Below are 25,907 nucleotides of genomic sequence, written 5' to 3'. Positions count from 1 at the left end.
TGAAGATGCATTCAGACTCACAAAGCGCTTTGCCATTTCCCTGCAGCAAAGCACTCTGGAGGAGGTTCTACACTTGCTAGAAGATGCAAAATCCCTTATTTGCCTGCATTGAAAGAGAAAGCAAAGGATTAAAAGCAAAAATTGACCTGGCTATGGGAAGGGGAAGAGGCTGATTCAGGCAGGTCCTGCATCAGAACACTCTGGAGAAGCTGGCTGCTTCCCCATACCCTGCAGAAACCACAGGAGGAGAAATCTTGCTTCAGCCCTGACCTGAGTTTGTCCCAAGCCCTAAACAGAGGGAAAGACTCTTGCCTGATAAAAATACACCCCTGGGATGCCACCCACGCACAGGCCAATGGAAACAACACGTCTGTCAGCCAGCTGTCCTCAGGGTACACATGGGAAGCGGTGAAACGTGGGGTCCTTCCATCCCCCAGCAGTCAGGATTTCTATGTTGCACGTGCACAAGCCAATTCCTCTTTTATGCCAAGCAGCAACAAACCCACCACTGCGTCCATACCACATCTCCAGAGAAAGGAAGCAAGATGGGGAGTGGATGGAGGAGGACGGGGGTGCCTCACCCATGCTGCCCAACATCACCGCCTGCCGTGAGAGTCCTCCTACCATACCTTGTGGGACGCCTTGGGCTGTGGGATCCCTCGTGGGACGCCCTGGGCTGTGGGATCCCTTGGGGGATGCTGCAAGGCAGCAGCTTCACCAGATAATGCCGTTATCTCTCAGTATTTGAGAGTCGCAATTAAACACCGCCAGCTTCCATCAAGAGTTGCAGAGCTGCTTCTAACCCTGACCGCAGAGAGCAAACAGAACTGGAGGAAACGAATTGAATTGCGGAGGGCAGCATTTGCCAGTCGCAAGGTTAAATTCCCATTAGGGCTGATTTTCGCATGGTTTGGGTTTTTACTGTCTGGATAAAAGCCAGTAAACTCGATCCCACCAATCCACTGGTGAATCAGTCATAGATCTGCAACCAAAAGTGATTGCACCCACTCTGTCAGACCCCCATAAAGAAAACTCACGCAGATACAACTCGTACAAGAAAGGAGAAGCCCATCACCGTGGTTTTTTGGCTTCTGACCTGTGCATCTCACTCACACATTCTTGCTGGCAACAGCAGGAGGGAACTTGGCTTTGAAAGCTTTGTACAACTCTGCATCCCTTCCAGGTTATTTTTAAACCTTTTGGACACGCTACAAATCCCACCTCACCGTTACCCGAGGAGGCTGCCCGCACGTGTGGGTTGGAGCAGGGTTTAATTTCAGGGGCGTGGGAAGGGGATGATACTGAGGGGCCAATGCATCTCTGCACTTTTACAGGGCATCAAGCACCTGGCACATTAAACACCTTGCACAATTGAAAACCTAAGCCTGTAACGGCTTTTCCTGCATAAGGTTAACCCTACAGATACTTTGCTGCTTGCTGACATGTAAAGGAATACGGAGCTGGACTCCTCCCCAGCGAGGCTGATGCTCATTTTGAAAAGAAGGGTGATGGGCACATTTGGTGGCACATTCAGGAGACCAAAGTCTGAACCAGGGAGCAGTGAAGTCCTCAGACGCAGCCCCAACCAGCAAAGAGTACAGAAAAGTTATGTCCCCTACACAGGGCATCGCTGGATCCCCCAAACATAAACGAGTAGCACCCACACTCCCCCTCTCAACATCAATCCAACCAAGCAAGAAAGCTTCAGCATTCTCTAAGAAGTTCAAGGGGAAATGAGGTTAAACCAGCTAATTGACAACAGTGACCTTTTTGGCTGACAATAACACACCAAAACAGAAGCGACCGCAGCTGAAGTTGACAGGGAGTCGGGTCTTTTTTACCTTTTTGGGGTTTGTTTCTCAGTGCTCTTCCTGACAAAGTTTAAACTTTGAGTCAACTCTAAAAATCGGCGGCTGACACCCGCTGCAAAAGAGCTTCCATGGAGAGAAGACCCCACTTCAGGCAGAAGGCAATTAAATGCTCCAATGCTCAAACACCTCAACAACACAGTCTCTGTGCTCCCACCCATGCCAGAGGGTGTAAACTTGAACAGATACTTTGGTCTGAACTGAAAAACAAACCCAACATCCCCCCAGCCCTGCCTGAGCGGCCAGGTGCTTCCTCCATTCCCATTTTTTATCCCAGTGAGCAAATACACGGCTGTCGCGATCTGAAGCGCAAGAATGAGTTTCCAAATGCTCTTTTAAACAAAGCTTTAGGAAATAGGCACAAACAAGTCCTCGATTCCACTTGAGCCTCTCATTATGGTTGGACTCGATGACCTGGTGGGTCTTTTCCAACCTGGTGATTCTATGATTCTATGATTTAACCTGCATGGGTGCTTTAGAAAATCACCCTCAGCATCCTTACTGAGTATTGAAGGCTGGTCCTTTTCCAAGCCCACACCTGAAAGCCAGGCTCAGCCTTGCTGTCAGAGGCACAGAGCACCAAAATACAATATCTATAACCAACAAACAGGTCCTCTACGTGCAGGGGGAGCGGAAAGATGGTTCACACCAAAGCCACTCTCCCTGCATCCCACTGACTGACTTACTGGAGCTCCCTGCACACAAGCTGTTCCCACACAAGCACCTATTTTAAGTCCAAACCTTGTGCTGCTCCAGCCCCTCTTGCACTCAGCTGTCAGTTTATTTCCCTAAAATCATATCAGGAGGATAAATCAGCAGGAGCTCAGCCCCCCTTCTGTGTCTCCTAGATAACTGGCAAAGAAATGCACAACTCCACCTTTAATACGATTTTTCTGCAGCAAAATCCAACCAGCCTCCACTTAGTGGGACCCACAGCAGGGAGAAGTGAAGCAACAGGACTCGATTTGCTCTCTCTTGCAAGCAAAAAAAAGTTTTTTCCCCATCCTCTCTCAGCTGAGGAAGGCAGCGGAGCGGCTGGGGTCAGCAGTATGTGAACAACAGCCCTTGAGATGGTAAAAGCTCAACTCCTGGTTACCCACAGCCAGCAGCTGCTGAACTTAGCGCTACAACAACAAAAAAACCCCGCACGCCTCGTTTCATTAACGCGTTTGTAGCCGCCCTGATAGCTCCTTCCTCCACCCATTTCCCCAGCTCCAGAGAGGAGGGGAAAAAAAAAGAAAAAAAAATCAAAGCAGCCGGCAAATCCAGAGGAGGCACCGCTAGAGTTTTGTTTCCTAAATACTGGGAGGGCTCAGAACACGCATTTGCACCGCGGGATGGGGGGAACGAGCATCCCAGAGGGGAGCTGGACAGGGCTGCCGGCTCATCCCCTCGGGAAAGGGTCGGGATGCTCCGGAGAGCTCGGAACCCCGAGCGCATCCCTCCTGCCTCCCGGCTGGAAGTGCTGCCCGCATCCCTGCCAGGGGGAGAGGAGGCTGGGGGGAGGGGGGCGAGGGTAAGGGAGGATGGGGGTGATGGGGAATGGGGGTGATGAGGGTGCAAGGGGATGAGGATAAAGGGTTTTGGGGGGGTGGGATGATGGGGAACGCAGGGGGATGAGGGTACGAGAGGATAGGGGTGCAAGGGGATGAGGATAGAGGGTTTTGGGGGTGGGATGATGGGGAATGCAGGGGGCTGAGGGTACGAGAGGATGGGGGTGATGGGGAATGGGGGTGATGGGGAATGGGGGTGTGGGACGATGGGGGATGAGGGTACGGGAGGATGGGGATGCAGGGTTTTGAGGGGGTGGGATGATGGGGAATGCAGGGGGACGAGGGAACAAGAGGATGGGAGTGATGGGGGTCCAAGGGGAAGGGGATGCAAGGGGATGGGGATGTAGGATTTGGGGGGGGGTATGATGGGGGCCGCAGGGGGATGAGGGTATGGGAGGATGGGGGTGATGGGGGGTGCAAGGGGATGAGGATGGAGGGGTTTGGGGAGGGTGGGATGATGAGGAATGCAGGGGGACGAGCCTAGGGGAGGATGGGGGTGATGGGGAGGACGAGGGTGATGGGGGGGATGGGGGTGATGGGGGGATAGGGGTGATGGGGGGATAGGGGTGATGGGGTGCAGGGGGTTTGTGATGCTGGGGAATGCAGAGTAAGGGAGGATGGGGGTGATGGGGAATGAGGGGTGACGGGGGTGTGGGGAGCCGGGGGATGCGGGGCGATGGGGAACACGGGAAGAGAAGAGGAGAAGGGGTGGAGAGTGTGGGGGCTGCAAAGTCTGGGAAGCGCTCGGGAAGTTGGCTGCGGGCAGAGCCGGGCGGCGCCGCTCGGGGCTGCGCTTCATCTCCCGAAAAAAAAAAAAAAAACAAAAACCAAAAAAAAACCAACCCGCAAGGACCGGAGAGAGAAAAAAAAGAGGGACAAGAGCGGGCAGGGCGCTCACCGGGGGACGGGAAGAGCTCCATGTCCACCTTCTCCGTCTTGATGATGGTCAGATCCACCGCCGCCTTCATGGTGCGGCGGACGCTGAGCCCCGCGGGGCGCCCCGGGAAGCCTTCACCTCCTCTTTCTCCTTCACGTCCTCCTCCTCCTCTCGCCTTCCTGCCACCCCGTTCCCCTCTCCCGCTCCGCTCAGCCCCGCTCCTCCTCGCCCGCCGGCCCGGCCCGGGCTGAGCCGTGAGGGGAGGGCGGGGCCGCCCCGGCCTGACAGCGGCGGGAGGGACGAGCTGAGCCGCCCCGGGGCGGCGCCGGGAACGGGGGAGCGGGGGGGGCGGGGGGAGGGGGGGGGAGATGGGGGGGGATGGGGGGGATAGGGGATGGGGCACAGAGGGGAGATGGGGGCAGGGGGTGGGGGAGATGGGGGGCAGAGGGGTTGGGGGGCATTGAGGGGGAGATAGGGGGGATTGGGGGCAGAGGGGATGGGGGGGATGGGGGATTGGGGGGCATTGAGGGGTTGGGGGGCATTGAGGGGGAGATAGGGGGGATTGAGGGGCAGAGGGGGTGGGGGAGATAGGATTGGGGGCATTGAGGGGGAGGTGGGGGGATTGGGGGGCAGAGGAGATGGGGGCATTGAGGGGGAGATAGGGGGGATTGAGGGGCAGAGGGGATGGGGGAGATAGGGGATTAGGGGGCAGAGGAGATGGGGGAGATGGGGGAAAGAGGGTGTGGGGGAGATAGGGAGGATTGGGGGGCAGAGGGGGTGGGGGAGATAGGATTGGGGACATTGAGGGGGAGGTGGGGGGATTGGGGGTCAGAGGGGATGGGGGAGATGGGGGGGTTGGGGATAATAGGAGAGGTTTGTGGGAAGAGGGATTGGGGGAAATGGGGGGATTGGGGGGCAGAGAGGATGGAGGGGATTGGGGGGGAGATGATGAAGAGGATTGGGGGGCAGAGGGGATGGGGAGATGGGATTAGGGGCATTGAGGGGGAAATGGGGGGGATTGTGGGGCAGAGAGGATGGAAGAGATGGAGGGGATTGAGGGGGAGATGATGAAGAGGATTGGGGGGCAGAGGAGATGGGGGAGATGGGGGGCAGAGGAGATGGGGGAGGTGATGGGGAGGATTGGAGGGCAGAGGAGATGGGGGATTGGGGGGCAGAGGATATGGGGGAGATGGAGGAAAGAGTGTGGGGGAGATAGGGAGGATTGGGGGGCAGAGGGGATGGGGGGCAGAGGAGTTAGGGGAGATAGGGAGGATTGGGGGGTGATGGGGCAGAGAGGATGGGGGAAATGGGGGGGTTGGGGGCAGAAGGGGTGGAGGAGATGGGATTGGGGGCAGAGGGGGTGGGGAGATGGGGGCAGGGGGTGGGGGAGATAGGGTGAATTGGGGGGCGGGTGGGGAGATAGGGGGAATTGGGGGGCGGGTGGGGAGATGGGGAAGATGGAGGGATGGGCGAGGTTGGGGCAGAGGGGATGAGGGGGATTGGGGGGCAGAGGGCTTGGGGGAGATGGGGAGGATTGCAGGGCAGAGGGAATGGGGGTGATGGGGGCAGGGGATGGGGGACAAAGGGGATGAAGGTGCGGGGAATGGGGGTGATGGGGGAGATGGGGGCAAGGGATGGGGGAGATGAGGGGCAGGGGTGGAGAGCAGAGGGGATGCGGGAGATATGGGGGATTGGGGGCAGAGGGGATGGAGGGTTGGAGGTGCAGGGGGTTGAGGATTGGGGGGAAGGCAGATATGGGGTGATGGGGCATAGGGGGGAATGAGGGGTGATAGTGGGCAGAGGGGATTGGGGGGATGGGGAATGTGGGGGGCTAAGGGTATGGGAGGGTGGAGGTGCAGGGGGATACGGAATGGGGGGGGTCCAGGGGGATAGGGAGTGTGGGGTGATGGGGGTGCAGAGGCACAGGGGATGCCAGGGGAATAAGGGCATGGGAGGAGAGGGGGTGATGGGGAGTGCAGGGCAGTAGGGTGCAGGAGTTTGAGGGTGCAGGATGATGGGGAATGCATGGGGATAAGGGGGTGATGGGGGTTGGGGATGCAGGAGGAATAGGGGGATTGGGAGTGAGGAGGGATGCAGGGGGATGGGGGTGCAGGAAGATGGAGGTACATGGTGGTTCAGGGGTAGAGGGAAAGGGTTGCGGGATGATAGGGATTTGGGGTGATGAGGAGTGCAAGGGGATGGGATATCCAAAGGGAATGAGGGATGATGGAGGGTGATGGAGGATGCAGGGGGATGGGAAGTGCAAAGGAATTGAGGGATATAGGGTGATGGGGGATGCAGTGTGATGGAGAATACAGGGGGATGAGGGTTGATGGGTGATGGGGGTGCGGGGTGGTGCGGGATACAGTGTGGTGAAAAGGGGGTCTCATCACATCCAGCGCAAAGTTTGATGCTGCTGCACCTCTGCCACGGCCCAAAACACAAAGGGCAAAAGGGACCTGGAGTTTTAGCAGGGGAAAACGCCACTGCCTGCACACAGCCCCGAGCTGGAGCTGCAGTGGTCTGCTGAAAACTGGTATCTCTTGAAACCAGGCCAGTTGCCTTCACCCTGCCTGTCTCAACATGAGCAACTGCCTTTCACGCTCACATCACCTCCTGACGCTTGCATCACCAGCATTGCTGCCCACTCATGGGCTACTCCCACCCATGAACCCATTTGAAAGTGTGGGTACAGTCAGGGCTCGGTCCTGTGGCGATGGGTGACAGCCAGGGATGTTGTTCAGGATGTGCTTCATACAGGTGGGATGCCAAAACGGTTTGGGAAGTGGCTGGATAAAAAGCACCTTGAAGATGCAAGATGAGTATCATGCCAGCATGGCATGAAGTTAACAGAAGAACATGGTTTTTCACATGAAATGTGTTTTATTATATTTAAGTAGCACAAACTTCAGACCACAAACGGCAGAGCAGGAGGGAGATTATGACTCACAGATGTCAATTTACCGGTATAAGTGTTTTTAAAAAAATAAGTCATTAGCAACTAGCTTTTGTGGTTCTCTCACTCCGAAAGTCTTAACAGTCTCTGACTTGCTGGCAGAGCCCAGGATGCTCTGATGGAAGCTGGGCTGAAATGAGCATCCCAGCTGTAACAGGCAGGAGAGAGCAGTCACACAAGCTAGGTCCAAGGCTGCCTGTCAACCCATGGATGAACCAGGGTCCTGCTCGCAGCCACCACTGAAACCTTCAAAACCACTGAAAGATCAGCTGCAGACGCAAACATTACAGCTCAGGACCACTGCTAGCTTCTTCAGCAGTGCCTTTCTCAGTTACCTAAGGTGTATTTATAGAAGGAAAGTTCATGTAACTAAAAGAAGCTGTGAGGTGCCAGGGCCAGATACGGAGAGCCTGATTCTGACCTGCACGAGCAGCTGGTTTCACCCAGGCACAGAGCTCAAGATGAAGCCAGCAGGAAGTTTGAGGGCTAGCAAAGCGGGGAGGCAGTTAGCTCCAGCCCAAACTTCATCTTTCAGGCGCCTCACTCATTGACAAACACTCACATTTCCAATTTTACAGGCAGTCTCCTTGCCGATTGACTTGCAAGCTCAGAGATGGGCAACCTATTCCTGCAGCGGCGGCAATATGCTGTGTGATCAATATATAACTTCCCTCTGATAATTCCTGCGTGTTTTGGAGAAACTGAGCTGTGCTCAGGTGGGGCACAAGGTTTGAAACCTCAGGTGGTGACTCCTTAGCTTGAAACCCACCACAGGAATGAACCTGGAAATCTGAATGAGGGGGGCTGTAAGGATACAATTTACCATACAGATACCATACAGGATGCAATTTACCCCATATAGAATAATGTGCTTGCATCTACCTTTTGTTCCAGGTTTCTTTCCCCTCTTCCCCATACAAGATGGACAGCAAGGATTGAAGGAAGCAACTATAGAGAGAAGATTCAGCAAAAAGTTTCCAGTTGAAAATCTGCTCTTGTGAGACCCCACCTGGACTCCTGTGTCCACTTCTGGAATCCTCAGCATAAGGAGATGGAACTGTTGGAACGGGTCCAGAGAAGGCAATGGAGATGACGCTAGGACTGGAGCATCTCCTGTACAAGGACAGGCTGAGAGAGTTGGGGTTGTTCAGCCTGGGGAAGAGAAGGCTACAAGGAGACCTTAGAGCAGCTTCTAGTACTTAAAAGGTCTCCAGGAAAGGCAGGGCAAGCGGGAGGGGGAGGGAAGGGGACTTTTTACAAGGGCATAGAGTGATAGCACAAGGGGGATAGTTTTAAATGGAAGGGGGAAGATGTAGACTAGACATAAGGAAGAATTTCTTCACAATGAGGGTGGGGAGGCCCTGGCCCAGGTTGCCCAGAGCAGGGGTGGCTGCCTCATCCCTGGAGGTGTTCAAGGCCAGGCTGGATGGGGCTTGGAGCCCCTGATCCAGTGGGAGGTGTCCCTGCCCATGGCTGGGGGTGGGACTGGATGGGCTTTGAGGTCCCTTCCAACCCAAATCGTTCTATGATTCTATGAAAATCAAAAGGAGGTCTGGGAGAAAGAGCTGCCTTTCTTCCTGACCCCTTCCAGAGCGGGCTTGGGAAGAGAAACCTGATGCAGGTATCACAACCTGACAATATTTCCTTCCTACACTTCTCTCAGTGTGCTCAGGCTGCGATCCTGCAGCGGGCTGAGTGTGGGAGAGTGTGTGCGCTGGCACGGGGCAGGGTGGGTGACATGGTTTATGCAGCTGGCTGCAGGCTCTTGGCCACGGCGATGAAGCCATCAGAAAGCACCTGCAGTCCCAACTGGATTGAAATGACCCAAGCGTTCCCCCCGCGATTCGGCGATGCTCAATAATCCCCCCTGCTCGGAGCAAGTGCAGCCTCCTGCAGCAAACCACAATCCCCAGGCTGAAAGCAAAGAGGAGGTGTGAGGTGAGGATGCTGGTGGGGATGGGCTGTTGACACCACAGAGAAGGTTTTCGTGAGCAGGGATGGTCCCGGATGGAGCTGCCGGTGGGATTAAAAAGCAGCAGCAGAGGAGGCAGCGGCTGCCCCTGCGGTGTCTGTGCTTTATCCTCGCTCCCACAGGACGATGCATTTGGCTCGGCCTCTGCTGCAAACATTGCGGTCCTAAAGACTGGCTGAGCTCCAGCGCACCTGTAATGGGGCTCCTTCTCTTCTGGGCCAGTACAAAAGCTCTAATAAAGGTCTTTCTCACAGCTTGTGTGTTTTTTATTAGGAAAGCTCCACATGCTCTTGGCATCCCGGCTCATCCTGGATCCTGCAAAGCTGATGACACTAAACCACAGCTCGATGCAGCGTGGCTGCGGGGAAGTTCTGAGCTCCTCTACTCCCCTGTCTCATCCCTCCCCAAGCCCCCCCAACTTCTCTTCCGCTTTGCTCATGCGATAAACAGCAGCCCCTAAGTGCAGGGAAACCAGAAACACTTCCAAAAGCAGCACTGGGGCAAAAAACTCCAAAGTGGAGGAAAAAACCACAGAGGCTGTGGACAGAGATTTCCTCCCAGGGCAGCTGAATCTCTCCTTCAAACTCAACTCCGTCCTAGCAGCCGCCTTAATTTGTGTTCACTTCAGAGCCTGCAACATGAAAGCCCTGGCTCTGAACTCCAGCTGAGCCGCTCAATGGCTCAGTGTTCGCAGAAGGCATGGAAGGAATCCATTGATTAGTTTCTTCAGCTGGGATGTGACCATTTGGAGTCCAAGACCTGCCAGACATGACTTCGCCTCAGCAACTGGTTCCTATTTGCTGCTTACAGGCTTTAGAAAAAAAATCTTTCCACTTCCAAGTCTCACCCTCCTCTTCCATTTTGTCGTTACTCAACATTAATATCTATCCAGGCTCTCTCCTGTCGAGGGAGGATGCTGAGCTGCGGAGAACAGCCCTCCTGCCATTAGTATAGCCAGGAGATTTTGCCGTACAGGAGATAACCATCTGCCCTGCGTCCTCAACGCAGCCTGTTTTTCAACAGCTGGAACAAAGAAAGGATGGGCAGTAATGCCACATTGTTCCCAGGGATGTTGACTAACCTTGGTTTAAAAGAATAATAATAATTATTCATTTAGCATCAAGGAAAGCTATTAGGACACCAGAGCCTTTGCTATGATTTCCTTGGACTGCTCTTCCACGACCTCTCCCAGCTGGGCTCTTCGCCTTTGCTCCTGTCACAGCCCTTTTGCAGCTCCTGGCTCTCCTCCAGATGTTGTGGGGCTGGGACAGCTTCTCCTCTTTCTCGGATTTACCCACTCAGCCTCACTGGTGTTTCTGGTGATCTGGAGAAGGAGCTTTTCCTAGCGCCGTAGCTACCAAAAGCAGCCACCTCTGGGGTGAAATACAACAGCTACGTAACGACGTGGAGCAACACCACCCGGCTGTTAGGTCAGGAAATGAAGAACACCATATCCAATTAAAACTGCAGGGGGATATTTATGGCAGAACGTAATTAGCCAGATTGGAGCCTTTCCCAAAACTGCCATGGGATTTTTAATGACTGCAAGCGGTCCGGGCTTCAGTTTGATGTTTTCTCGAGTAAACAGTAACCACAGGGCATGAGGTAAAAAGCAGGAGCAAAGGGGAAGTTTGTAGGGGGTGGGGGGGGAAACGAGCCAAGCAATTCCAAGGAGAAATGGAGACTTGAAAGAATTTATCGCAAGGGGGACATTGTTGGAAAGAGCAGCAAGCTCCGATCTAAGAAAGGAAAGAGCAGGGAGGTGGCTCTGGGTGGGGAGGTGGCCCGCTGCAATGAGAGGAAAGAGCCAGCAGCTGCCATGAACGGTCCCCAGGGAGATACCTTTCCTGGAATTTAAAATGATACGAGAAGTTCTTTCAAGCACCGTAAAAGCTGGGAAGCGTTTGAGTGAGTTGTTGTATGCTGGTAAAAGGAGACTGGAGTAGCCTTGGTGACTACAGCCTCCCCTTTCTGGCTAAGCAGGCATGGAAAGGTTTTGTGACAACCATCACGAAAGCGTTGGCTCCTCTGTGACCCAGATGGCTGTGGCCTCCGGGGTCACAGAATCACAGAATCACAGAATAACCAGGTTGGAAGAGACCCACCGGATCACCGAGTCCAACCGTTCCTACCAAACACTAAACCATGTCCCTCAGCACCTCATCCACCTGTGCCTTAAACACCTCCAGGGAAGGTGACTCAACCACCCCCCTGGGCAGCCTGTTCCAGTGCCCAATGACCCTTTCTGTAAAGGGTCATTCTGGCTGCTCCACGCCATGGGGCTGGAGTCATGGAGAGTCCCCGTCCTCTGCGTTTAAAAGCGAGTTTCTGTTCACGCTGTCGAGATGCAGCCTTCAGGCCCCAGCTCAGCCCTTCCACAATGCCGTCCTCTGATTGCCCTCCAGGCTCGAGCAGAGGAAGCCGCCTCCGAGCCTCGCCGCCTCCGAGCCTCGCCGCCTCCAAGCCTCCCAGACTCCTGCTCTCATTAACTTCCCAGCAGAGATGGCTCACAAAAGCATCTTTGTGGCCAGCTAGGCGTCAGGACTCCAGCGCACACACATCCCCGCGCGGCTGTGCCCATCCACATGCCATAGGTACCTCAATCAACAGCGCCGCAAGCTGCTGGAGCATCTTCAAGTGCCTCCTGCTATTGGTTTCCCAGCAGTCCCATGCTGATTCATAACTTGATTAGCTAATCTGGGCTCGAGCAATGTGATTCTGCCTTGAGTTTCGTTGGCGGGGGGTGCTGTCACTCACTTGTTACCCTGCTGGAAGAACTGGCTGGATGGAAAATCCTCGTAAGCCGTTCTGCAGTGCTGTTTGCTCTTGGTACATTTTCCCTCTCCTCCTCAAGTAACAGCACTGAGTTCTTGGTAAATAGAACCTAAGCATTTTTGCTTTTTAACTCTTGATATTCACAATTACTCTGAGCACACGCAAACCCCACCTGCAGGACTTCCTGCCTTTGGCCAGGTCTCTTGGGCATCCTCCTTCACAGAAGAGACAACTGAAGACAGCTTAGACTTAAGCAACACGTCTCTACTTGCGACTTCACCCTTGGCATTCATCGGTCTTGGCCGACAGAGGTTACTGCACTGATTTAATAGAATCATAGAATCACCAGGTTGGAAGAGACCCATCAGATCATTGAGTCCAACCATTCCCATCAATCACTAAACCATGTCCCTCAGCACCTCATCCACCCGTCCCTTAAACACCTCCAGGGAAGGTGAGGTAGTCACCCTCTAGTCACCTCTGTAAGACTGGCCTCTTACAAACGTCTGCTCCGACACCCCTTTCTTCACAAGGGGCTGGGGGCATCAGCCTGGCAGTTCTAAAGGAAAAGCTCACAGAATGGAGATTCACTGGAAAGAGGCTTTGGAGGACAGCGCAGGAAAAAGAACTGGGATTCCCATCCCTTGTTGCACAGGACTCGCAGAGGCACAGACACTGATCACAGGGTCATGGAACAGTTTGGGTCAGAAAGAACCTTAAAGCTCATCCAGTTCCACCCCCTGCCACGGACAGGGACACCTCCCACTGGATCAGGGGCTCCAAGCCCCATCCAACCTGGCCTTGAACACCTCCAGGGATGGGGCAGCCACCACTTCTACCCTCCTCCTGCACTCCCTGATCAAGAGCCCTTCCCTTCAACCCAAACCACTGTCCCACCATGATCGTGAGATGACAGATGCATACAGCTAGTCTGTGGGATAATTTGGTGATGGGCACCATCACCCCATGTACACCGTGCCCACAGCATTGAGAATTACAGGATGAGAACCTCACTAGCAATTGGAGCCCTAGAGCTCCCTGCTCCAGACGTGTTCTGCTGGTGGAAACACACCTTCCACTCGTGTCACCACACCTTCCACTCGTGTCACCACCTCTGGGATGAAGGATTCGCCTGCCTGAGTGCTACAAAGTGGAAAAGCCCTCGCCCAGCTTCGGAAACCTCCTCACTTGCAATTGTCTCCGCTTGGCAACCCAGACCAACAGTGAATAAAATGAGAGAGAAATATTCCGCTCTACACGTGTTTGGGTTTTTCGGGGTGGTTTTCTTGGACGGCAATGCTGGCTCTCCAACAATGCCCGTCTTGTTCCTCCTGAGCTACAGAGCAGGCTTGAATAGATCTGTCTAAAATTATAAGCGGGCAGCCCCTGGGCTCTGAGAGATCACAGGCCACATGCTGGGGCTGAACAAAGACTCTGCTCTTTCCTAACAATTAGCCCAGCTAAAAGGACATCTATCTCCTTCCATTAGAGCCACCACGTGCCTCCCAGTCGGTCCATTGTAAAGCTAATTAAATAACACGCCTCTCTCCCCACGAAGGTCTCCTGATTAGTGCGTCCAGGTCCTAAATCCTTGCTGGTGTCAATGGGGAAGAGACAGCTGGGCAGCAGGAGCTTTGGACTCCAGTGGGAGCGTGGTCAGGCATCCATAGCCATCCTCATCATCGCCAGTTATCACAGGGTTTAATTATCTTCAGAAAGCTGTTGAACAGCGATCCTCATTTACAAGGGGTTCAGCACACAAATTGCTTCTCTTCCCTGTCCACTTCCCCCCGCCTGCAGTAAAAGTGGGGAATGAACTGCTGATTTATTCTTTTTTTTGTGCTTTGCTCATAGTCAGAGGGAAAAAAAGAACATAAATATTTTTTCTAAATATATTCCTGGTTGATGCAAACCAGTTTGGGGCTTTTACACACACTTTTCATTGGGCTGAAACAGAGAAAAGAAAATAAACAAGGAAAATAGTGTGTCATCCAACCTGAGCTAAATCTGTCCACTTTTGCACTTTCAAAATGGGAAGAAATTTCAAAATGGGGGGAAAAAATGTCAGTTTAAAGTAATCTGTTAACAAATCTCCATTGCACCTAGTTAGTTCCCGTCTCTGCGGAGGTTTCTGGGGAAGGGGAGGTCTCAGGTGAGGGTGCACTGAAATGAATCTGCCTTTTTTATCTAAGAAGGCCAATTGGTGTTTTAGAATCACCATTGAGAAGAAAAAAAATTCATTTCTAGAGCTTGGAGTCCCCTTCCAATCTGAATGCTGGTTCTGGTGAGTGAAGAAAAGCCATTCAGTCCATACCCCAGGCACTGCAGGGTGTTTGAAGTGTCCTGAGCCATGAGACCAGGGGACATCACAACCCATCTCCTGGGAGAGGCCAACAGGGCTCTAAAGCAATGCCCAGCTGACACCTACTCAAGCCAAACACCACAAGTGGAGTTTCTTTCCATCAGCCCATTCCACCTCTTCGGGATGAGCTACCTTTGCAGCTCCACAAGTGCGTGGCCTCACACAACAGCCTCAAACTGCTAAATCGCTCTACGCGTTCAATACTTTTTCTCAACGTGGTCCCCAGACCCGGAAGAAATACACTTTTTTTCTGCCAAGTCTACAGTCAGCAAGAGTTGCAAATATTCCCTTTGCCCCCTTTAAATCATTATTTTCCATCCTTGGCTATTTAAATCATTATTTTCACACTGAGAAAGCATGGCTGGAAAACTGGGGAGGTGGGTCAACAGACTAATGAGCATATTTCCTGTGGACCTTTGGCTCCAGGCTTGAAACAGCTGGACCTGCAGCAGCAGCCAGAGCTCTTTCCACCTGAGGAAAGCCGAAAGACCCCATTCCTCGGCTCTCACAGTGGGAGAGAGAGGGAGGAAGGACATGAAGGAGGAGGAGGCAGAGCTTGGTTTCATTCTGGTGGGAATAGAGGGACGCTGACATGAAACTCGCTCCTGTGTTCCAAACCATCGGCTGCCCGTGCTGCTTGCAGCCATCCTGAGTAGCAGCCACTCTTGAAGCCTGGGTTGGAAAATGCTGGGAAGGTTTAGAAGTGCATCAGGGCTTGTGAGGAAATATTAATTAGCATGTGTGTATGTACGTCCATAGGGTTTGAGTGCAAAGGCACATGGATCAACTCATTGCACATTGCCACTGGAGCCACATGAACCCTGCACACAGGCGATGCAAACCCTTTACATCAAATAATGACATTTTACAGGGACTTATCAACCCTGGAGGTGTTTAAAAAATGGGTGGATGAGCTGCTGAGGGACATGGTTTAGTGATTGATGGGAGTGGTTGGACTCGATGATCCGGTGGGTCTTTTCCAACCTAGTGATTCTACGATTCTATGATTCTATGAATCATCATTAGAAGATGCCACATGACTCACTCAAAGGCCTGCAAGGGGCCGGTACAAGAGTCAAGCCCAAACCACAGTTTGAATGTAACCTAGGAGCAACCTATCTCCGGCTGCTTTGAAGTCCCAGCAGCCAGGTCTGACTGCTTCATTCATCACAAACATACCAAAAAAGGGTAAGAGCCAAGAAAAAGACATCCTGTGCTAACTGTCTGCCTCCCCTCACCCAGCCAGCGCCCTCGATCCCAAAGCTATGGGAATGGCTCCACAAGCCACTTGATTAATAAGAGCCCGGGGTGGGGGGGGAAATCGTTTATATAACCTCGTCTTCTCTAAACTTCCTAAGTCCTTTAGAAAGTGGCTGCCCTGGAAACCCAAACTGGAAACGAAAAATATTATCTCTTCCATTTATAAACATCTCCGATGCTAATGAAGTGAGGAGCAGCAGTGACGGGGAGGGGAGTGCTGGGATGCACTTGGCAAGCGTGGGAGAGCCCTAATAAGACCTTTCCATCTCAGGTGGGTGTGGAGCGGAAAGTCCTCCCACCGCGGGCCGGTGCCGCTGGAGCTGCTGACTGCAGTGCTGCGAGGTCCCCGGGGAGGGATTTGGGATGGTGGATGGTCATGGAAGTACCTGCTGGAGGGTAGGGAGGTTCTGCAAATGGATCTGAACAGTCTGGACCGCTGGGCTGAGACCAATGGAATGAGGTTTAACAAGGCCAAGCGCCGGGTCCTGCACTTGGGGCACAACAACCCTGAGCAGCTCCAGACTAGGAGAAGTCTGTCTAGAAAGCTGCCTGGAGGAGAGGGACCTGGGGGTGTTGGTTGACAGCGACTGAACATGAGCCAGCAGTGTGCCCAGGTGGCCAAGAAGGCCAATGGCATCTTGGCTTGGATCAGACACGGCGTGACCAGCAGGTCCAGGGAGGTTCTTCTCCCTCTGTACTCGGCCCTGGTGAGACCGCTCCTTGAATCCTGTGTTCAGTTCTGGGCCCCTCACCACAAGAAGGATGTTGAGGCTCTGTAGAGAGTCCAGAGAAGAGCAACGAAGCTGGTGAGGGGGCTGGAGAACAGGCCTTATGAGGAACGGCTGAGAGAGCTGGGGGTGTTTAGCCTGGAGAAGAGGAGGCTGAGGGGAGACCTCATTGCTCTCTCCAACTCCCTGAAAGGAGGTTGTGGAGAGGAGGGAGCTGGGCTCTTCTCCCAAGGGACAGGGGACAGGACGAGAGGGAATGGCCTCAAGCTCCACCAGGGGAGGATTAGGCTGAACATTAGGAAAAAATTTTTCACAGAAAAGGTTATTGGGCACAGCAGAGGCTGCCCAGGGAGGGGGTTGAGTCACCTTCCCTGGAGGGGTTTAAGGGACGGGTGGACAAGGCGCTGAGGGACATGGTTTAGTGTTTGATAGGAATGGTTGGACTTGATGATCCAGTGGGTCTCTTCCAACCTGGTGATTCTATGATTCTATGATCTGCTACACTAAACAGGGACAGACTGACAACCTTACTAGGCATAAATGTGGAGGGAAGGAAGACAGGGCGACATGCAGCAAGGGAAGAGCAGATGGATGAAACCTTAAAAATGAGGTCCCTTCGTTTGAAGCTGCTGCTCTAATGGAACATCACATCTTGATGTTGGAAATCAGGGAGCGAGGATCGGTACTTACTGCGCACACGTACTTTGTGGCACAAACTACAGACCAGGCTCCTCATGCAGGTCAACAGAGCACGTCTGTTTACACTGATGTGGTCTAAATAAACACAGCAGTGGTCCAGATTAAGCTCTTGGGTTCAACCACCCTCTGCCTCGCTGCCCCTAAGCCACATCTGAGTCACAGAGCCAGGAGAAGGATTCTGCAGAGCAGTCCAACTTAATTCTCTGTTTTCTTGCCATGCTGGAGTTTCCCACAGAGATTTGTTTTTGCATCAACACAGCCAGCACCAGAAAATGCTGAGTTTTGGCTGGAAATGTTTGGATTTCGTTTTGACGAAATATTGATGATTTCCACAGAACAATCCATCACTTTTGGCAGCAACAAGGAGAAATGTCAAAAAGCCGTATTTGATCTAGATAGGGGATGGAACTGATACCCAGCCTGGAACTTAGCACAAGTGGAAGGCAAAGCAGGCGACTGGGTTGCTTTGTTATCCTGTCATTTTGATTACTGCAAAGCAAGGGAAACTGCTACTACTTTTATGTAGTAGCTGTTTGCCTAGATAGAAACACAACCAAAGCTGCCAGACAAAGGAAGCATCTGGTCTCTTGGGGTTAGGCAGTAAATAAATGCAAAGCAGAGGAAGAGAAGGTCCGATCATCTCTGGAGATGTCTCACAGATGCAGCTACCCAAGGCTGCACCATGGCGAAGAGCTGGTCCAGGGCAGGGCTGAGATGCCAACTTTATTCCCATCACCACCTCTCATAATTATTCATGCCTCTTGAGCCTGCAGAACTGGGTTGAAATCTCCCGAGCGCAGGCTCTTCACTAAGACGTCTAGAACTGACCATATTAGACATTTTCCACAAACAGGCTCCCTTGGGGCATCTTCTCCTTTTTTCCCATTCTACCTCAACGCTGACATCAGTCTGACCAAACCAAGCGCCTGGCCTGCCGTGAACTCTGGGATGTGGAGAGTGAATCACGTAAATCAGGGGGAATAGGCATTTCTGATGCCTGAAAAAAAGTTGCTGATGAGTTAAGGAGCAGTAGCTTGGGCCAGCTCTCCTTAGAAATCAAATCTCCTCTTCAGTGGAGCATTTTCTTTTGCTCTACCCCATTGGTATATTGGAAGCACAAAGACCTGTAAGTGTTTTTGACACCCCGCGTGCCCCTGCTCATGCAGCACATGCCATGTCAGCGGCCTTGTTTCCCTTTCCAGGAAGGGAAGTCCCGTCATGAACTTTATTATATTGTTTTTTGGTGTGCGCACACCCACCCCCTCCATCACGAAGATCAGTGGCAGCGTTCCCACCGAGCGGGTTGAAGCCAACCCTGTTCTCCCGCAGGCTCGCCGAGCCAGCTCTGGGGGTTTAAGGCTGGATCTGGCCTTGAATCCTCACCTGCCCGTGGAGTGTTGTGAGGGGAGAACAAACCCTGAAAGAGGAATCCTGTCTTTAGTGGGGATCAGAGGTCTCTGGAGACATCTCCCAAAGGTTGGACCTGCACCACTCACGCTGGCTGAGAATCTCCTTTCATAAGCCTAACACCAAAATTAAGCCAGCAAGCAAATTCCACCCTCCATCCCTTGCTTTCCCACACCTTGCTCAAGTCATTTGGAGGCCGGCAAGCCACCTGCTGCACCTCTCCCAAGGCTCTTCTGCATGGAAACCATGGTCCTAACGTGCACACACAACCTTGTTAGCCTTGTCTCTTCCCAGGAACCAGCTGCAGGGAGAGAAACTGTATTTCGTCTATTGTGAAACAGCCAACAATTGACCCGCTGCAACTTTTTCAAAGCCCATTGATACAAAAGGTCCATCCGGTGGGCTGTGTAAACTTCAGCACGTGTTCAGCACTTCAAGGGCTCAGCCACGCTGGCAGCTCAGTGGTGCTTCAGATGTCTATTTTTTGTTTGCAATATCAAGCACTTGTACGACACCGTTCTCCAGGGACTTCCAGCCACTCACCCGACCTCAATGAATTAAGCATTGCAATAAAATGTGCAATGAATTAATCGACTGCATCTCCAATGTGAGAAACTGCTATTCAGTGGCTCTCAGGCAGAATTCTGAACGATTTGGGCATCTCACTCCAATGGAAATCAGTGCGGTTTGGATGCCTAAAGACTTTCTATTAAGTGATGTAGCCAAGGTCTTCCAAATCCCAGCTATAAGACCCCATGTCAGCCAGATCTCCTAAATCTGCTGTTCTTATGCCTGAGAACACTTCCTCCATAAATAGACCACAGATGCTGGGGAAGAGCCACCAGGACCAAAAACTCAGGTGAAGAAAACCACCCCACAGTCTGGGAAGAGGAGGTTGCACTATACAGACCAAGCACTGCAAGGTCCTTTCAGTCAAACAGCTGATTGTTGGAAATCAATCCAGGTGACAGGTGGACGAGGCGCTGAGGGACATGGTTTAGTGTTTGGTAGGAATGGTTGGACTCGATGATCCGGTGGGTCTTTTCCAACCTGGTGATTCTATCAAAGCAGGGATGAAGAGGAGGGATGCTAAGAGAGCAGGGAGACAGCACATGGGGTCCCATGTCCGCAACAGGAGCTCCAGAATAAGTGAGAAACTTCATGTGCCTAAAGGAGGGTCCAGAAAACACAGCACATAAAGCACACGGCATCTGAGAAAGCTCAGACCTGTGTCTGCTCTGAAAAGAAGGAATTATTTCCATCCTCAATTACCAACAGCGGAAGGAGGAGCTTATTTCTATTCAGCTTTAGAGAGAGAGCAGAGATGTGATCCTTACATGGCTTTCAAGGAATATTGGTACTAATCCTATCCTTACTGCTTGTGTGGCTCTGGGTGTGCTATTTCTCCTTCCTGATCCTCATCTACCCAGCCTGTATTTAAGTTCAGGGCACAGGACAGCCCAGTCCTCCTCGAGGTGTCTGTGTGCGAGGAATAACCAGAAAAGAAAAAGACAGACCATCCTGAGACAACTTGCTCCCCTCCCTGAATGTCTGACAGCCTGGTTTCTCAGACTGAAGTGATGCAAATAGCTCAGATAAGGTTCAGATAAAGTATCTGAGCTCTCAAGGGCTTATCTGAGCTGAACACCAACTCCAAAAATTCTGAAATTTGCCCTGTGGGACTGTCTCGGTGGAGCTCCATTTCCATCCGAAGCCTGGACCTCCAGAGGCTGCAGTAACAGCTACTGTTTAAATGCATTCTTGAGATAGCGGGGTGGGACACGGCAGGTCTGCAGCTCCCCTATCGAGTGCTATCTGGGCATTTGCCTTCTGGTGGGAATGTTGCAAGAGCTGGGCTGATGGCTCAAGGAACCGGTGACGGCACCTTTCACCGCCAGCGCTTACGTGGTAACAGATGAGGTAAAACCTTCTTCGTTGGCATCAATGCAAAGGTCACTTTCCCTTGGCTACAAAGTGCTCCATGCTGGCTTTGGCTTTCAGCCCTTTCCCCTCACAGAGCACCCGCTCGGGGTGCTGCACCATGAACTCCATCACAGACCATGTCATCACGGGCATCAAGCTAAGATTTGGGGTGTCCAAAACAGCCTGGATGCAACAAGGGGTTGGGTGCAAACCCCATCTGGGCTCCTCTAAAAAATCTCACCCTGGCAGGACGTAAAGGGAGTCAACAATCGTGGCAAGGAGCTCTGATCAAACAGAGCACCCAATAATGCACAATCTCTAGTATTGATTTATGGGGGTAACCATTGGTGCTTAGAGATCCCACCTTTCTGAAACACAGACAGCTGCATCAGCCTCAAAATGTGTGAAAGCTGGTAGCAAGCATCCCTTTAGAGTGTGCAAATCAGGCTGTGAAAGGAGCCAGGGGAAGCCCAAGGGCAGGCTCAGAGAGGGTAAATTGAGATCTCTGTAAAGTTGGCACAAAGGGCCCATTAGCTCGCTTACACCTGGACTAGGAGTTATTCTTTGTCCTGCAGGAGCACCAAGAGCCTCCCATCCTACAACCAGCTCTCCTATGGTGAGCACCCTATGAATACTGGAGTGAAAGACAGCAGGAAGGATTCTTCCCCGAAGGATTTACAACCAAATAATCAGTAATCAAATCATTTATACACCTCATGCAAATCTAGCAAGGATGAACAAAAGAGCTCTCTGAAAACCATTCGCAGCTCTGCAGAAATCACCCCCAAGTCTCGCTGATTCAAGCAGGGAAAGATTTCCTCTCCGTAGAGGTTTGCAACCGTCAGGCAGAGTTCTCAGGCAAGAGCAGCTATGAAATTCTATAGGATGGCTCATAAACCATAGGAAAAAAAAATAAAAAAGGTTTCATTTCCTACTAAAAAATTCCCAACGGCTCATTCCCAAAGGGCCGGCGTGCTGAAGGGCTGCTGCAGAGCGCTGGCTCCCCTTCTGCACCAGTGCTTCGCCCTGGCTAAAAACCAGGGAGCTGGGGAAAATGCGTGGGCAGGCGCTGGGCTCTGTGCAGTTCCCAGCGCTCAGTGTGTTGGCAGCACCAGGGTTAACCACGGCAGTGCCCTGCAATGCAATGATTTCTGGTTTATTTCAGCAGGGGAAGTGTGTCCCGGGCTGATTAGCCCAATGGTTTCCTCTTTTCCCATAACCTCCAGACCCCCATGGCCTAAGTGTTTACTTTCTGAAATAAAAAATCTGCTAGTGTTTTTCTTTTTTCGGGGCATGTGTATTTTGGGAGGATTCGGGGGGAGGAAAGTGGAGAGGGGGAGTTGAATGGGATGGGAGGCTTGCATACACCTCCCTTCTTCTCTCCCACCCCTCACCCCCAGCTCCTTTCCAGCTGCAGCCTCTGAGCTGAGACTCCTGGCTTCAATGTGAGAGAAAGAGAGAGAGAGAAAGGGAGAGAGAAACGTATTAATGAGAGAGTTCAGTCTCTTGCTTCAGCAGCTATAAACACAGTGAACATCTGGAGGGAGAGAGAGGTGCTTCACGCTGCCAGGAGCTGAAGGAAACGGGCTGTTTTCAGGGTCCCAGCCTCCCGCACTCCTCACGTCCCCCTCTGCCTGCCCAGCACACTGCTCTCCCAGCATCATCCAGCCAGCCCTGTCCACCCAAAGGGAAAAGAGCCACTGGCTTCATGCTCCCCTCTCTGCCCCACGACAGCACAACAAAGGCCACCAAGTGCAAGAGAGGCTGGCCCCGCGCAACCCAAACCCTCTAGAGAGGGCACTGAGCTGCCCCGTACCCCCAGAGGCAGGTGCTTGGGGTTCCAGGGACAGTTCTGCAGGCAAAAAAAAGGTTGTGAAAGCTCAAATAAAGCAGCTGTGCTTTGTGTGGCCTGTGTGAAGCTGGTGTTTGGTGGCTCATGATGCAGGTACCTCCACCACACTCCATCCACCCCGACAGTGGGATCAGTCCTACTCCAGGATTAAGCCAAAACAAAACATCTTCTGCAGTCATCCTTAAGGTGCCACAGAAGCCCTGAACAGGCAGTTGCTTTGTCCCTTTCCTCCTTGATTCTGCCTCAGGTTATTCCTTCCCCACAGCAAACCAAAGCTGCCTGAGCTGCTGCTCACTTTGGGGATGGTCCTAGACACTAAAACTTGAGTTTCCCCTTTTGCTGAGCTCCCATTCCCCTGTTGTACTTGAGAAGCTCAGCAAACCTGCAAGCATCACCCAAAAACTGAGCAACAACCTTCCAGCTCTCACCCAGCCTCATCCAGGGAACCAACGCCCTGCTCGGAGCACGATTCCTCCTCGCGCAGCAGCTGATCCCCAGCTGACTCCAGTCTGCAGCTCAAGTGGGAAAAGAGCTCAGCGCTCGTTCTCTGGTGATGACCCAGTGAGCAGGGAGCTCCCTTGGGGTTTGTCTTCAAGAGGCGAGACAGGGATTTTTCCAGAGTCAGGAATGAAACAAATGGAAAAGCCAAAGCCTGGATATTTGTCATTGTGTTGCTTCAGTGCAAATAAACCTCTCCTAGCACTGCCTAGCAGCACGTTACGGTGGGGGAAGCAGAGAAAGCGTCACTAGATATCATAGGGCCAAGTGCGTGTGTTTTCCTCACCTGTGAAACAAGAGGGATCCACACAAATCGGACCCTGAGCCCAGCTCCCACTGAAGAGCAAACCAGTAACCGCTCAGCATCCCTCACAGGGCCCTTGCAGAAGGGCCAGGAGAGTCTGAGGGGCATGGTTTAGTATTTGATAGGAATGGTTGGACTCGATGATCCAGTGGGTCTTTTCCAACCTGGTGATTCTACGATTCTGAGGCCCCCCGGGCAGCCCACAGCTCTGTGATTCATTCATAAGGGATAGAGGGGTCTTTTCTCTCCGCTGACGGATCAGAGTAAATGCTCTTAATGGAGAAAATTAGGCACGTCCTTCAAGAAACCCAGTATAGTAGGTGTGACACACTTTCAACTGGAGCCAATGAAACACCCAAAGACTGCCAGGAAGAAAAAGACTCAAAGAAAACCCCGTTCCAAACAGGCTGCAAGCAGTGCCAGACCCCAAGGCTTGCGAGAGGCTGAGCCGCTTCACCAGCCAGAGGATGACAACAGCGCCCAGCAGAAAGGGCTCATTCATCCTCCGAGCTGGAGCAGACGTGCAGGGAGGGCTGTGGGGCTGGGGGAACCAGCAGCAGGTTGGGTAGAGGCGATATTTTGTGCACGGCTTTTGTCGAGCCTCAGCATCCATCGCCTTGGCTCACACTCATAATGGTTCACCCTGGTTTTTTTTTTCTCCCTCTGTTCTGTTTCATAGAATCATAGAATCACCAGGTTGGAAGAGACCCACCAGATCATCGAGTCCAACCATTCCTATCAAACACTAAACCATGTCCCTCAGCACCTCGTCCACCCATCCCTCAAACCCCTCCAGGGAAGGTGACTCAGCCCCCTCCCTGGGCAGCCTGTTTCCCTTCACCTTCCTCTCCTGCTTCTCGTTTATTAAGGAGGGAGCGGACAGGCTGGAGGGTCCAGAACTGCTGGAGGAGTCCTGCTCGGTCTCAGAGCCGCAAGCAGATGTGCGTGTCCTATGAAAAGACACCCATTCATCTCTGCGGAGAGCGTGCGGGGGAGGCAGCAGCGGCGCAGGGGAGGGGGGGAAGTGTTGGAGGAGGCTGAGAAAAGGAAGGAGGCCGCAGTTAAAAATAGGATAAAAGGATATGAAAAAAATGCAGATTTTTTTTTTTAAGGAGAAAAAAAAAAAGCTTCGCTTGGAAAATGTGCTGCAGCTGGAGAAGCCATCGGGCTGCGCCTGGTCAGCTTTCACCTTCCCCCTCGCCTCCTCCCCAAGCCCCTTTTCCTCTGAGCGTAGGGCTGGAAGGCAGCCCAGAAAGCGCTCACAGAAAGAGCTTTCCTCCGGGGATCTCCACCAGGGAAGGAGCAGGTCTCGCAGCGAAGGAGGGAGCAACGTGGGGAAAAGCAGGGAGAGTTCACCACAGATGCAGGCGCTCCCGGTGGGATTCCTGCCTGCGGTCCGGGCTGAGCTGGGAGCTGGGCTTGAAGGATGATCACAGCCTGAGAGAGCAGGGTGGGGGGCAAAGGGTGAGCATCCCTATTTTGTTAGGATGCTGCAATACATTGCTCCAGCTCCAAGGGCTTTGCTTTCCAACACTGCTACAGCCCAGGCTGCAGGGACCCCACATCCATGAAGAACCAGGGGGTTGGATGCTGGTTTGGGACATTCTATCTGTAAAGCTAATAAACTCAAAGTGTTCTGTGCTGAGAGGAGCCACCGAGCTCATGTGGCCAAACAACATTGGCCACAGACTGAGTAAGGCTGGTCTGTATGCACCACACTGACCTGAACCACACTGGATGCTGGGGATGAACTTAAGGTGATGTCTTCTATTTTTGACAGTGTCTCGGTGCAAGAAGCCTGGCTGAGATCAGCAGGATTGGTTTCATCAGCCTGGGAAGCAGCATCAGACACGCAGCTCTAGTTTCTCCTCTAGAAAAGGCTTTCATTTCATTTCTTGCAATGCAAAATCCTCAAGCCAATCCCATTTGCCTCAGTGAAAGCAACATCACTCCCAAAAGTGCTCCTGTAGTGCCCAAAAACCTGGTAACACCCTCAGTCCAAGCGTGCTAACTCAGCACAGCAGTCATAGAAGCTTCTTCAGCCAGAGTTGTTTCATCCCTCACTTGCCATTAACAACAGTTTAATCTCCCCTATCACTAAGGAAAACAAACCCGATCAGAGTGGAAGAGGTTGTCAGAGTGGCCTTGGCTAGAAAAGGCACCGCAGCCAGGGCTGTGTCCGTGCAGAATTTATAACACTGCTATCAACCCTTTTCCTCTGCTCCAGTTTTGTGCCTAGCCTTGTATCAGCCAAAAAACATTCCCAGAGGCTAACATTAGGATATTATTACCTTAGGAATTAAGCATACGGTGCTAAGTGTGGCTTGCAGCATCCTTTCAGCAGCCCTGCTGCTCCAGATAGACGCACGGCACCCTGAATTTTGGGCTGCCAGATGGTTCAGCTGAGGTGCAATGGCCTCTGCACTCCTGCTCCCCCTGTCCAAGGAGCAGAGCCACTTGTCATAAACCAGGAGCAGCTCCCTTCTTGCTAATTATTCCCTCTGACCTCTGGGATGTGCCCTGTGCTCGCTGTGAATCCGGATAAGTGGGGCAGTAATAGTCCTAACACATGCACCACAGATTGTGGTAGCGAGCTAACAAATCAAACTGCCTCGAGACCGTTTCCAGAGTTTTGCTTTTTAAACAAAAACCCCAAAGCCATCACCACCCCTTCTTGGCTTTATCAACAAGCTAAATCCACATCAGGCTTTCCTTTATCCGTATCACTGAATAATCTAATCAGACTTCAGGCACAATGTAAATAAACTCAGCCAAGTTACAAAGGCAAAATATCTTCCTTAAACACAAGCAGCTCTAAAACTTTTAGAAACGTTGTGGGTTTCTATTGCGAGAGGTTACGTTCACACTTGCAT

General features: G+C 52.4%; 1 protein-coding gene across 3 annotated transcripts in view; it reads right to left on the bottom strand.

The window, feature by feature from the left end:
- Window positions 1-25,907, bottom strand: part of ETS1 (ETS proto-oncogene 1, transcription factor) — an 83,924-nt gene that overhangs the window by 44,885 nt on the left and 13,132 nt on the right. The window contains exon 1 of one of the 3 annotated variants that reach the window (XM_069876520.1): window positions 4,320-4,495. The exons of the other annotated variants lie outside the window; for them this stretch is intronic. Within the exon in view, the coding sequence (XP_069732621.1) occupies window positions 4,320-4,389 (70 nt within the window). The 5' untranslated portion in view covers window positions 4,390-4,495. Of the gene's footprint in view, window positions 1-4,319; window positions 4,496-25,907 lie in introns of those variants that run through there. 3 annotated transcript variants of the gene reach the window in all.

Source organism: Phaenicophaeus curvirostris, chromosome 25, assembly GCF_032191515.1.
Source record: "Phaenicophaeus curvirostris isolate KB17595 chromosome 25, BPBGC_Pcur_1.0, whole genome shotgun sequence".
Taxonomy (NCBI): Eukaryota; Metazoa; Chordata; class Aves; order Cuculiformes; family Cuculidae; genus Phaenicophaeus; species Phaenicophaeus curvirostris.
This window is presented reverse-complemented; position numbering and strand designations above follow the sequence as displayed.